Source organism: Schistocerca piceifrons, chromosome 11, assembly GCF_021461385.2.
Source record: "Schistocerca piceifrons isolate TAMUIC-IGC-003096 chromosome 11, iqSchPice1.1, whole genome shotgun sequence".
Taxonomy (NCBI): Eukaryota; Metazoa; Arthropoda; class Insecta; order Orthoptera; family Acrididae; genus Schistocerca; species Schistocerca piceifrons.
The window spans coordinates 130,815,652-130,830,448 of NC_060148.1; the positions used below are offsets into that span (position 1 = coordinate 130,815,652).

General features: G+C 44.2%; 1 protein-coding gene across 1 annotated transcript in view; it reads left to right on the top strand.

The window, feature by feature from the left end:
- Nucleotides 1-14,797, top strand: part of LOC124719793 (plasma membrane calcium-transporting ATPase 2-like) — a 570,459-nt gene that overhangs the window by 25,494 nt on the left and 530,168 nt on the right. The window contains exon 4 of the mRNA XM_047244989.1: nucleotides 11,583-11,818. Coding sequence (XP_047100945.1) covers nucleotides 11,583-11,818 — 236 coding nt within the window. The remainder of the gene's footprint in view (nucleotides 1-11,582; nucleotides 11,819-14,797) is intronic.

Consider the following 14,797-nt stretch of genomic DNA (forward strand, 5'->3'; position numbering starts at 1 on the left):
ACCATGTTTGGTTTTCATTTTGATTAAGTCCTCAATCAGTTTCCTACCATCAACCCTCATAAAACATTTGCCTACACAGAGGACAGTTTTACAAGTCCCTCTTGTAGGAACCCAATGCTTAAAATGCGGCTGGCTGACAAATTATCCATGACCAAGAATGTGTTTTGAAATGGTCCATTGCCTGTAACGATTTGATTTGGCACCAGTAGTGCCTGTCACTCTACAGTTTTGAAATGTTAATGTTGGATGTGTACCCTTCTCACATATTTGCTTGTGCAAGCCAAGGGAAAAGACATTTGCGAATGCACTTGTATCAGTAATTACAATTGTACACACTTTTCATTCCATAACAGGAAAAGCAGTTTGCTCTACTGTGTCATACCATTCATTACGTGGGTTAGGATCAGAAAATAACTTGTTACTAGCATCTTGCCCATTACTGTACCTGTTTAAATTGAGCTGTTCACCTGTATTGCCCCACATGCAACTGCCAACCACTATATGAGGCCACGACTTTAGTTTTATGAATTACTTGTTGTCGGTTGGTTGTTTTCAGTCACTTCTATTCATCATACTGGTTGGTTTTCTGGCCTTCTGTTTGGAACGGTGTTACTGCTTCTTCCTTGTCCTAGACTGGGATAATGCTGACTAACATTCTGGGACATGGAACTTTGTTGTTAATTACTTTGTGAATTGCCAAGCCTCTCCTGAGTTGGTGCTGCTGCTGTTGTTGTTGTTCCTATAACTATGGTTCTATCTTTCATCATATTTTCTTTTGTTATTAATGGTGACGTAAGGACACCCTGATTGGTGTGACTATGATTGAAATTTTGTTGTGGGAATAATCTATAATTACCATTTTTATTGCCGATGTGGTTATTATTATGGTTACTGCACTGTTGATGATTTCCCTTGCCTGAAAGGCTAACATTTTCATGGTTATAAGTCTTTTTCTCTTCATGAAGCAAATCGATCGAACAATCGAATTAAGTACAGGCATGAATTACTCAATACTTGTGTCTCTTGCATGTACATCTACATCTATACTCTGCAAACCACCATGAAGTGCATGGCAGAGGGTATGTCCCATTTTATGAGTTATTAGGGTCTCTTCCCACTCCATTCACATATGGAGCTTGGGAAGAATGATGGTTTGGATGCCTCTGTGCAGGCAGTAATTGTTCTAGTCACATCATTATCATCCCTGTGTGAGTAATACATAGGGGATTGTAGCATATTCCTAGAGTTGTCATTTAAAGTCAATTCTTGAAACTTTGGTAATAGACCTCCTTGGGATAGTTTCTTCACGAGTCTATCAGTTCAGTTTCTTCAGTATCTCTGTGACTCTCTCCCATAGATCAAACAAACCTGTGACCATTCAAGCTGGCCTTCTCTGTATACATCCAGTATCCAATGTTAGTCCTATTTGAATAATGTAATAGCATTTTCCTTTAAATGCAGAGGCAGTTTCCCTTTCAGTATGTGCATTACATTTTTGCTTGATACTGCATCATCCCAATAGTTGATTTTGTTTATATATTTCTCAAAGTACCTATGTAAAGTCCCTGTTTACTGTTTTAACATTGTGGGTTTTATACTTCTTTTCCCAAGTGTCCCTAAGTACAGGGAAACTGGTTTTTAGCTAGAAAATCTCTTTCAAATTGTTCATAAGAATTGCATTGATCTATGATATCAGATACTCGAAGGGCTCCATCACCCTATATATGCATGCTTCAAAAAAACTGTATTTTTTGTGTGTCAGTCCATGCTTAAGGTAGCGCACCATGAAAGCTTTCCACAAACACAACATAATCTGGATGTTTCTTTTTGAGTACAAAAGCTTGGAACTGCCAGTGCTTTAAAAGACTTTCTTGAAGCAGGACTGAGGACAAAACATACGCCACCTCCATCTCGCATTGCGAGTGGTTTACATACTGACTAACATTCTTACTTTCATCACAGTAAAATGTCCTGGGTTGCAACAAAGTAATATTCATCAACACTGTCTACTCCAGCCATAGTCTTGCGCTCCCCCCCCCCCCCCCCCCCCCCCCCGGTTCCCTTCCATTACAATAGTTCATGAGTAAGCACAGACTTAAGCTGACATAATTCAGTTTTTATCTTTTTATCCCTGTGCCACCCTCACTGCGATTGTCTACAACACCTGTACTCACATTCTGTACTACAGCTCATAGTTATTTTTCGTGTAACCAAATTAATTTAATTTTGTTACTTTGAGTAGTGAGGCACTCAGTGACTTGTTCTTTTCATGCAGCCAGCTAATGAAATTATTCATCTGACTGCTCTGATTAGAAAGCTACTGTAGGGTACTTTGTAATTCAGACTGAGTGTCTTTTAATACCTTGAGGTATGATTTTAATTGTGTTACCACTACTGGTAAACCTCTACATGCAATTTTTAGATCTGCTAATTCAGTCATAACTGTTTCTAAGTTTTCTTTTTAATCTAACAAGATGAGCAGACAGTTCATTTGATAAATGCTTGAAATTGTTACATTTGATAAATGCTTGAAATTGTTAGTCATTTGCTGTTGAATCCCATTACTGACTTGTACTCTTCGTTCATTGGTAAAACATTCAAAACTTTCTTCCTTTTGCTGTCGAATGTGTGTTCTTTGCTGTTGAATATGTGTTCTGATTTGTCCCATTTGTTCATTTGCAAAATGCTCAGAATTTTGATTCAGTTTTGTTGTCTGTTCTTTTGCAAGGTAGACAAAATTTTCATTCATCTGTACCTTTTGTTTGTTTGTGAGGTGGACAAAATTTTGTTTTAATAATGATGCTAATCCTTTGTATAATTCAGCAGATGGACCTAATGATGGGCACGGTAATACCACTTTCTCTTCAAATTCGACTGGTAGTTCTACATTACTCATGATAGAACTTGTGCTTTCTATCGCTCAGTCTGGAATTTCCTGCTAATTGGCATTTAATTTCAGATCACTCACTGCTTCTTCTAGATGTGTCTGAATTCATCCTACTTTTCCCATTTCCATTAATTAAAATTATACTACTAAATTTTAAATTGACACTTATTCTCCCTACAGAAGCTACCAATAGTATTTATTCTGTTAACAAAGTAAAAAAAGTAAAAAAACCCAGATTCAACATGATCCCCTAGACTGCACAGAACCCTGCCATCTTGTGGTGTACAATGCAGTTTGGAAATTTCTGATGAAATTCACTTCGGCTAAATTTGCTATAAAGAAGGGCCATGTTCATCCACTTTTGGCTTTCCAACAACAGAGCACAAAGATTTTGTTACCATCTCTAATTTGAACTAATACTCAAGTTAAGTATGAACTCTAATAATACACAAACTTCAAGTTACGTTAATGATTTATTGAAAATCCAATATTTGTCAGCAACACTATAAGAAGAACTGGAAAATAGGTCTTTTTGATTTATTGTGATTAATTTGCATGAGGGAGAGGAATAAATACTGCTGTTATCACTGTGTTGGATAGATCTCTGAATTAGCTGTGGCCCACAGTTTGTTTGGAGAACAATACATTTGGGAGTTTTATTTATTTGCCCACAAGCAGAGATAATATTCTCCCTTCAGAAAACATTATCCAGAAAGGTTATCAGACATGAGAAAATAAATATGATTTCAGGTTCTAATGAGTGTGACAATTAAATGATAATCGTACACAATATAGCACATAAAAAGATCGTGAATCAAACAAAAACTCTCCATATTTAAATATTTCACTTTCTTTTACTGGTATTTGTTTACTACACTTTTAACTGAACAGATGCTTAAATAACTTAGACTGTACGCAGAAAATATTTTTTAAATGTTTTAATGTGAAACAGATTCTATGTAGCTTATATGTATTGATGCAGCATAGTGACAATCTCATATTGCTAATAATGAGAAAGGCAATAACGTAAGTAAGATAATGAGTGAGAGAGAGAGAGAGAGAGAGAGAAAGGGAGAGAGAGAGGGGGAGAGAGAGAGAGAGCGCAAGGGTGGACAGAAACCAGGAGCAAGAACAAGAGATCTCTTCACACTAGTACACGTCTATATACAGTACTTCAATACAGTTATCTCGGTAATAATTCCAAGGTTCATCCATCACTTCATTACATAAATGCTTGTCAGAATAAAATTAAATATTATTCTACTTAAGCTTACTAGTGCTATCATTTAATAATATTTCCCCTTGATATGGGGGAAAATTCTTTAAGAGTAGCTGTGATTCCACAGACTGATGTCCATGTTCACACCATATTTAACGCACTTTGGCACATGTAATGCACTTTTCTCTTTTATAAAAATTAAAGCTGCCACATGAATTCATAGAAATTGTGTTAGTTAATAACAAGCCTCCATGAATGTTGTGTACATACATCATACTATACATAAATTATGAAATAGGAAGGAGTGAGGGGAGGGGACAAGGGCACTACAAAACTTATGCACAAATAACCATGAATAATAATGTAAGCAATAACCCTGTCCTAGCAATAAGTGTTTTACTAAATTGCATGTCCGATACCAAGCCAGTTTATCACTATGGAGTAACTTATTGTCCTACTGTGTGAATATTATTGTAGAATACTTATGCATTAAAGGAGACCACTCATCGACAAGCAGAAGCGTCGGGTTGTCAACAGGTACACAGAAAAAGAAAGAAAACTTGCTAGTTTTGGTGTTATCTGTTTACAACCTAGAGTAAAACACACACACACACACACACACACACACACACACACACACACACACACACACACACACACACACACACACACACACACACACTTATGGCACTATATGGTGCCAACTGGACTGACAGTGTGAGTGCTGTATTTTGGCAGGCTGACAAGTTGTGGTGGGAGTAGTATCAGGTGTGGTGGGTAGAGGGAGAGGGAAGCAGGAGTCAGGGGGAGGTGTTGGGGGTGGGTGCCTTGTGGCTCAGAGGAAGGCAGCTAGTTTGCTGGCTAGGAATGTGGATGGGAGGGGTGGTAGACATACAATCTGTAGTGTTGGCAGAAGAGCCAACACTGTTTTTCTGGAGGAGGCCGAAATGCACGCGTTTAATTACATGCTGACTGGCGTGAGGTCTGGAACAGGACAATGTCTTGAGAATTTCAATTAAAGTACGTAGATGATGTAATACTTAACTATAATCCACAATTCTAGAACATCGCTCTTGATGATACATGCTTCACATAATAAATATCAATTGAATACGGCGCCTTGCTAGGTCGTAGCAAATGTAGCTGAAGGCTATGCTAACTATCGTCTCGGCAAATGAGAGTGTAGTTGTCAGTGAACCTTTCCTTGCAAAGTCGGCTGTACAACTGGGGCGAGTGCCAGTACGTCTCTCTAGACCTGCCGTGTGGTGGCGCTCGGTCTGCGATCACTGACAGTGGCGACACGCGGGTCCGGCATATACAAATGGACCGCGGCCGATTTAAAGGCTACCACCTAGCAAGTGTGGTGTCTGGCGGTGACACCACATTCCTCCCCCGCAAATCAGTGTACGGTTGTGTTATAAGGCTTCCGCCCGCTGTGGGGAGGACCCCATGTTGACGTATGCGACGAGGTGGGGAACCTAACAACACGCGAGGCTGTGCCACCCGCACCCGGCCATTCGGTCCGAGGGGAGCTAGGAAATGCCTGAAAACCTAGTCCAGGGTGCATGCCAACATGCGGTGTATGCGCCCGTAAAGAGACAGGAGGGGCCGTAGGGTCGACCTCCATTGCGTCGGGGCAGCCGACGGGCGAAGACGACATCTGGTCCGGAGCGGGCAAGAGTTCCATGTCGGAGGTCAGCTGGTCACGGGAAGCGATCGGCAGCACGTGACCCAGGGAGCCGCCTGGCGATGGCAGTGAAGCGTCCACTGCGGGCGTCGTCGGCGGGAGAACAGGCGGCGGCGGTGGCAGCGGTGGCGGCGGCGCGTCGCCATGTGGCAAAATGGAAGGCAGCGTCGGTAACACCTGGGGCTGAGGCGAGCCAGTAGATGGGTCCCCAGGGCGCTGAGCAGATGGCACCGTCGCTGAAAGCAGACGGGGAGCGGCAGAACCCGTGCGACGATAGAGGCGCAGCTGATTGAGATGCCGACGCACCTCACCAGAGGCCCCCAAAACCAAATACATAGTGCGGCCGAGGCAGCGAAGAATGCGCCCTGCGAGCCAATGCCGTGAACCTCGATAGTTGCGATAGTATACAACGTCGCCTGGAGCAAAAGAAGGCGTCTGCCGCTGCACAGGAACCTGATGCGGCGGATGCAGCAAAGACTTCAAGGTTCGATGAGGACGACCGTGGAGCAACTCAGCCGGCGAGCGACCATCTCGGGGCTGAGAGCGATACAAGGACAAGAAGAGCAATAACGCGTCCTCCCGAGAATGTGACTCTTGCAACTTCAACATCTGGGACTTGAAAGTCCGGACCAATCGTTCAGCGGCACCGTTTGACTGAGGCGAAAACGGCGCAGACGTCAGATGTTGAATACGATTGGCCTTGCAGAATGACTGAAATTCTGCGGACAAGAATTGTGGGCCATTGTCGGAAACAATAGTCTGAGGAAGACCTTCAATGCAAAAGATAGCGGATAACGCTTGGATGGTGGCTGAAGACGTCGTGGAAGACATCCTGACAACAAAAGGAAAATTACTGAAGGAATTGACAACAACCAACCATCGAGCATTCCAGAATGGACCAGCAAAATCGATGTGTAAGCATTGCCGAGGGGAAGTGGCTTTTGGCCATGCAAAGAATTTCCACGGTGGTGTGGATTGTTGTTCGGCACACGCCATGCAAGAAGAGCACATATTTGTAATCGCAGCATCTATTCCGAACCAAGTACAGTGCCGATGAGCAAGTTGTTTTGTTCGCACTATACCCCAATGTCCTTGGTGGAGAAGCTGTAAGACAGAGGACTGTAACGAACGTGGGACCACGACCCTGGACTGATCATTATCAGAACGCAACAGCAAAACACCATGTCGAACAAAAAGTCTCTCCTTGTGAGCAAAAAATCGGCGAACCAACGGATCCTGGATCCGTGACTTTCACAAGGACCATTGCATAGCAACAAAACGCAAAACGGTAGCAAAGACAGGGTCGGCAGCTGTGGCTGTAGCTACCCGACGGAAATCAGTCGGAAACGATTCGACCACGGCATCGGTATCCGCATCAATGAACATGCAAGCAAGTTCGGAAGAATCGAATGCTCTATCCTCAGCAACAGGCAAATGGGACAACGCATCGGCATTTCCATGCTTAGCAGTGGACCGATACAAGATATCGTAGCGGTACTGTGAGAGGAAAATAGATCAGCAAATGAATTTCTGTGCTGTACGTGGAGGTACAGGCTTGTTCAGATGAAAAAGCGATGTCAAAGGTTTGTGGTCTGTGATGATGGTAAAGTGACGACCATACAAGAAATCGTGAAACTTAGTAACACCAAATACGAGAGCCAAGGCTTCTTTCTCGATCTGTGAATAATTTCTTTGCACAGACTAGAGCAATTTGGACGCAAAGGCAATAGGGCGATCATGCGAGCCATCTTTGTGCGCAAGCACAGCACCGATCCTGAAATCCGATGCATCTACCATCAACAAAAGGGGTTTCTGGGGATCGAATGGCGTAAGGCAAGTATTTGAAAGCAACGCCGATTTCAACTGGCGAAAGGCGCGTTCGCATTCCGTCGTCCAGACGAACGGAACACCTTTACGGCGTAAGCGATGAAGTGGAGCTGAAATGGAAGAGGCATGTGGGATATATTTATGGTAGTAATTAATTTTTCCCAACACACTCTGTAGCTGCTTCAAATTCTGTGGCGAAGGCAAGTCTTGTATGGCACGGAGGTGCTCTGGACTGGGATGTATGCCTTGGGCATTGAGTACGTGGCCCAGATATGGTAAGTTCCGAGCAAAAAACACACATTTGTCCTTCCGCAAGCGAAGATCATTTTGACGCAAGACCTGAAATAATATTCTGAGATTGGCTAAATGTTCTTCTTCTGTCTTTCCGGAGATCACAATATCGTCCAGATAGTTTGCTGCAGTAGGGACCAACGCACAAACAGTTTGCAGATATTGCTGAAACAATGCAGGGGTGGATGCACAACCGAATGGCAGTCTTTTGAATCGGTACAAACCAAGATGCGTGTTAACCACCAAGACGCGCTGGGATTCGTCGTCCACTGGTATTTGCAAGTACGCATCTGCTAGGTCCAACTTCGAAAAATATTTACCCGGGCACAGTTTGTCAAAAAGATCTTCCGGGCAGGGTAAAGGATAAGTTGCAATCACTAGTTGTGGATTCACTGTAGCTTTGAAGTCCACACAAAGTCTCAATTTTCCGGAAGGTTTTGGCAAAATTACTAAGGGTGAGGCCTAGAGAGAAGCCTGCACACGTTCAATCACACCTTGTGATTCCAAATCATTTAATGTTCTTGTGACCTCTTCACGCAATGCGTGAGGAACATTGCGCGCTCTGAAAAATTTCGGTTGCGCGTTGACTTTCAGTTCCAAATGTGCTTTATAGTTCTTAGCGCAACCTAGGCCCGGTGCAAAAATGTCTGCAAATTCTTCACATAGACGAGAAACAGTGGCTGAAGGCACAGTCTGGTTCACTGATAGGACCTGATTGACTATAGACAAGTTAAACAACTGAAATAAATCTAAACCAAACAAGTTCACTGCAGAAGAAGAATGAAGTACGTAAAATGACACAAGTTTCGTTTGTCCCTTGTATGTGGCAAGAAGGCTGCACTGTCCTAACACAGGGATATTCTGACCGGAATAACTATTTAACTTAACATTTGTGGCACGCAATGGAGGTGTGCCCAGTTGTTTGTACGTGTCTTTATTGATTAGTGAAACTGCAGCTCCGGTATCGAGCTGGAATGGTATCATGTTGCCATGAATGTCCAAGTCTACAAAAAGTTTATTGTCCTGCTGACGACAAGAGCGACTGTCTTGTGCAATTTGAACAGACACTGGTACAGAATCACTTGCTAATTGAAGTGATTTCTGGCGACATCGACGCACACTTTTTGTGGGATGCACACAGTCACTTTTAGAGAGAGTGGCACTGGGCGGAGTGGTATTAACTACATGAATTTCCATGGGCGAAGGTTCACGAGCCCGAGTATTCTTGGTTCAACTCCGGTGCGAAGCAAAGGGCCTGGAATCGTTGTGAGTGTCCGATCTGAGCTTTATCTGGCAAACACTCTGAACATGTCCTTTTTTATTACAGAAAAAGCAAATAGCTTGGCGTGACGGGCAGTTCTCACGTGATTGTCTAGTAGCACACCGCGGGCATGATTTTAGCACTGCATTTGCACGCTGGCGCGGCACACGCGGCTGCGCGGATGGGCGCGAGGCCTGTTTACCGTTCCTTGCAGCTCGCCCGGTGGACCGGTTAACGTGACACATGGCTGGTGAAGTTTCAAATGATTCCTGAGCAAAGTCAAGTGTGTCCTGCCTATCCAATATGTCCATCACTTGTTGAAGGGAGGGATTGACTAGTTTCAAAATTTGCTCCCGTATACAAACATCAGAAACGTTCTGTGCAATTGCATCACGCACCATAGTATCTGAATAAGGGAGTCCACATTCACACTCAAAAGCACAATCCCTAGTAAGGCCTTGCAAAGTTGCAACCCACTCCCGATTAGTTTGACCGGCTGTACGTTTTGTACGAAAGAACGTATACCTGTTTGCAACTACATTGACTGATTCCTTGAAATATGCATCTAATGCAGACAAAATTTCGTCGTAGGACAGAGTTGCTACGTCGCGTCGGGAAAACAATTTTACTATCACATGGTACGTCTGGACGCCGACACATGATAATAAGTGAGGCTGCCGCTCATTACCTTGAATTCCGTAGGCGGCGAGATGGAATCCAAATTGGCATGACCACTCCGTCCAGCTTTCCATCGCCGCATCAAACGGACAAAAAGGTGGTGCAACTGCGTGTTGTGGCTGCGGGAGCGGTGGAGCGGCGGCGGCCGCATCATTTTGCATTGCACGTTGACCCTGGATGAGCTGTCCAAGGGCATCCAATAAGGCCTGCGTCTGCTGATTCTGCAAGTGATAAAATTCGGACAGTACATTTGGAGATTGTGGCGAAGCCATGAAACAAGTAAATTAGGCAAGATCAATTGGTACAAATGCGATTTAGCTCGTCGTCAATTTGTAGTGTTGGCAGAAGAGCCAACACTGTTTTTCTAGAGGAGGCCGAAATGCACGCGTTTAATTACACGCTGACTGGCGTGAGGTCTGGAACAGGACAATGTCTTGAGAATTTCAATTAAAGTACGTAGATGATGTAATACTTAACTATAATCCACAATTCTAGAACATCGCTCTTGATGATACATGCTTCACATAATAAATATCAATTGAATACGGCACCTTGCTAGGTCGTAGCAAATGTAGCTGAAGGCTATGCTAACTATCGTCTCGGCAAATGAGAGCGTAGTTGTCAGTGAACCTTTCCTTGCAAAGTCGGCTGTACAACTGGGGTGAGTGCCAGTACGTCTCTCTAGACCTGCCGTGCGGGGGCGCTCGGTCTGCGATCACTGACAGTGGCGACACGCGGGTCCGGCGTATACAAATGGACCGCGGCCGATTTAAAGGCAACCACCTAGCAAGTGTGGTGTCTGGCAGTGACACCACACAATCCCCGTGGCAAGGGGTGGGAGTGGGAATGATGCAGGGATGTTATGGAGATTGGTTGAGCTACAGAGCACCACTTTAGGTGGAGTGGGAAGGATTTTGGGTTGCAGGATGAGAGATAGTCATCCTTACAACACATCCTGCACTCCTGTAATCATCCTGTCCTCAGCCTCCAATAACTCACTGTCCCTGTAGCCTCCACTGAACAGTTCCCCCTTCCTCTATCCTGTCACCCCTCCAAATTAACATCACTTGCAGTGTGTGCCCACTCCCCACTGGTCGATACAATTGTGCATTACATGCCTATCCCGCATACCTGCTACGTCTCCTTCCCCCATTCCTAGTTGGAAAACTGGATGCCTCCTTCCAAACCATGAGCCACACCCCTCTCCCTGACTCCTGGCTTGTTATGCCTCACAAGCAGAAGTCTAATTTAGTGCATAGTTCTAAGAGAACTCTGGTTGCAAAAGTTACTCAGACCCAACAAATACTGGAACAGTCTCATCTGCTGGAATGTAGATGCAGAATGTCGTGCGGCATTAGGAGATAGAGAGACACAGAACAATCATAAGCCTATTGCATTTTAGATGGTGAGCATCACATCTCTTAACAGCTTCTGAAATGCTTAAAGACTCTCGGCAGTGGCACTATGCTGTATGACAAACAGAGAGACATCGTGCCTATAGATGTAGAATATGGGAGGCTTTTATTGATGGTACATTCATATATGAGCCATATCTACACCACTATATACCCAGATATATTATAAATTAATAGCTAACTTACTCATGAACACACATCGTAATGAAACTACTGATGTGACCACAGCCACGGGTGACAGCTAGTATCGCATACTACTCAGTCAAGTGCCATGTGGAGTAGAATTACTGCAGTAATTGAGTTATTCACCTTTGCAGAGGAAGCTGGTGTCACAATCGATAAGGATAAGTCTCATGGATGGATAGAGGGCTTGGCCATCCTTCTGTCTGTGACAGTGGTTGTACTTGTGACAGCAGTCAATGATTATACAAAGGAAAAGCAGTTTCGTAGCCTGCAAAAGAAGATTGAAATTGAACACAGGTACACTGTGCTAAGAGCTGGTAACATCCACCTGATTCCTGTACGTGATATAGTTGTGGGTGACATATGCCAGGTAAGGTACCACTCGTTTAACAATTTAAGATTTCTATGAATGTTTATGTAAACTGCTGTTTCACGAGTATGAATTATCATTTTTTATGGGGTTACTGAAGTTTTTAGAAAGCTTTTCTCAATGAAATCTATGCTAACAAACATTGAGAATCAACTGCTGTTCTTACTAACAAATTACAACAACATCACATGATATAAAGAATTAAGCACTTTAGTAAATAAATTTTATCAACCATTTGATTTCTGTAGCAAATATGCTAGTAATATCAAGAGATGTTATCACTGGAAGCAGCAGTGTTATAAACAGTGACTGAAGTACTTACCTATTTTCTATGATAAATCAATTGGTCTCAGTCTGTAAAGAAGAAATAAAATGGCACTACCTGGTTACAATTGCTCATGTATCACATCAGGTGGAAAGTATCCAACCCACACAATTAATTAAAAACATTTTAAGCAAGAGATGTTTTGCTTGTGTAACAAAGTAAACACCACAACCCACACTAAGCCTGAACTAAAACATAGTGATCTAAATGATTAATGGAAAATCTCATATAAAGATGTGCAACAAATACTAACAAAGAGATAGAGGGCCTGGCCAGTACTTACCTCAGCTCAGTACAGCCGATAGATACACATAAAGCAGAACTGAAAATTTACGTTCCTAGCTTTCGGAACTTTGTTCCTTCGTCAGGGAGGAGAGAGGGGAAAGAAAGGGAAGAAGGGAAAGTGGATTCAGTTACTCACAACCCAGGTTATGAAGCAACAGGGAAAGGAAAACAGGGAGGGTAGCAAGAATGAAGGCATGGTTGTCAGAGGGAAGCCAAAGATATTCTACTGTAAGTACTGTGCCAGCTTCAAACCAAAGAGGATGCATACAGAAGTAAAGAGGTATTTAGTATAAAGATAAACACAACTATGTAGGATGAAAGGATGCGTGAATGGCTAAAGAGGAAAGGGAAAGAGGAGAAGACTGAAGAGTGAATGGGAGTGAGGTTGTTTAACGTAGGTTCAGTCCAGGGGGATAACGGGATGAAAGGATGTGTTGGAGTGCAAGTTCCCATCTCCGCAGTTCAGAGGGACTGGTGTTGGGTGGGAGAAGCCAAATGGCATGTACGGTGTAGCAGGTTCCTAGGTCCCTAGAATTATGCTGGAGGGCATGCTCCGCTACTGGGTATTGGGCATCTCCTAGGCGGACAGTTCGTCTGTGTCCGTTCATGCGCTCAGCCAGTTTAGTTGTTGTCATGCCGATGTAAAAGGCTGTGCAGTGCAGGCATGTCAGTCGATAAATGACATGTGTAGTTTCACATGTAGCCCTGCCTTGAATTGTGTATGTTTTACCAGTAGTGGGGCTGGAGTAGGTGGTTGTGGGGGGATGCATGGGGCAGGTTTTGCAGCGGGGTCGGTTACAGGGGTAGGAACCGCTGGGTAGAGAAGGTAGTCTGGGAATATTGTAGGGTTTAACAAGGATGTTACGGAGGTTAGGGGGGCGACGAAAGGCAACTCTGGGTGGTGTGGGGAGAATTTTGTCAAGGGATGATCTCATTTCAGGGGTTGACTTGAGAAAGTCATATCCCTGGCGGAGTAATTTGTTGATGTTTTCGAGGCCAGGATAATATTGGGTGACAAGGGGGATGCTTCTGTGTGGTCTGGGGGCAGGAACGTTGTTGTTGGACGGGGAGGAATGTATTGCTCGGGAAATCTGTTTGTGGACAAGGTCTGCAGGATAGTTGCGGGAGAGGAAAGCACTGGTCAGGTTATTGGTGTAATTGTTGAGGGATTCGTCACTGGAGCAGATACGTTTGCCATGAATACCTAGGCTGTAGGGATGGCAGCTATCAAAGTGAAGGTACTGTTGTTTGTTTGTGGGTTTGATATGGACAGAGGTGTGGATGTGAGCTTCAACAAGATGAAGGTCAACATCCAGGAAGGTGGCTTGGGTTTTGGAGAAGGACCAGGTGAAATTCAGATTCGAAAAGGAGTTGAGGTTATGGAGGAAATTAAGGAGTGTTTCTTCACCATGAGTCCAGACCACAAAGATGTCATCTATAAACCTATACCAGGCCAGGGGAAGCAGCTGTTGGGTCTTCAGGAAAGCCTCCTCCATGCGGCCCATGAAGAGGTTGGCATAGGACGGAGCCATCCTGGTTCCCATGGCCGTTCCCCTGATTTGTTTGTAGGTCTGGCCCTCAAAAGTGAAGTAATTATGGGTGAGGATGAAGTTGGTAAGTGTGATAAGGAACGAGGTTTTTGGAAGATCTTCGGGTGGGCGTTGGGAGAGGTAGTGCTCAAGGGCAGAGAGACCATGGGTATGTGGGATGTTTGTGTAAAGGGATGTAGTATCTATGGTGACAAGAAAGGTTTCAGGTGGGAGAGGAGTGGGAATGTATTTGAGGCGTTCTAGGAAGTGGTTTGTGTCTTTGAAGTAGGATGGGAGTCTGCGGGTGATAGGTTGTAGGTGCTGGTCTACCAGAGCTGAGATACGTTCGGTTGGGGCTTTGAAGCCTGTAGGTAATAGGTAGAAGGTAGGGGTACGTGGCTCAGGTGGAGTGAGTAAGTCTGTGGAAGCCGTTGTGAGGCCTTGTGAGGGACCTTGGATTTTTAGAATTTTTTGCAGCTCAGTCTGGATGGAGGGAATGGGGTCCTGGGTAACAGCTTTGTAGGTTGAGGACATGCCTGCACTGCACAGCCTTTTACATCGGCATGACAACTAAACTGGCTGAGCGCATGAACGGACACAGACGAACTGTCCGCCTAGGAGATGCCCAATACCCAGTAGCAGAGCATGCCCTCCAGCATAATTCTAGGGACCTAGGAACCTGCTACACCGTACGTGCCATTTGGCTTCTCCCACCCAACACCAGTCCCTCTGAACTGCGGAGATGGGAACTTGCACTCCAACACATCCTTTGATCCCGCCATCCCCCTGGACTGAACCTACGTTAAACAACCTCACTCCCATTCACTCTTCAGTCTTCTC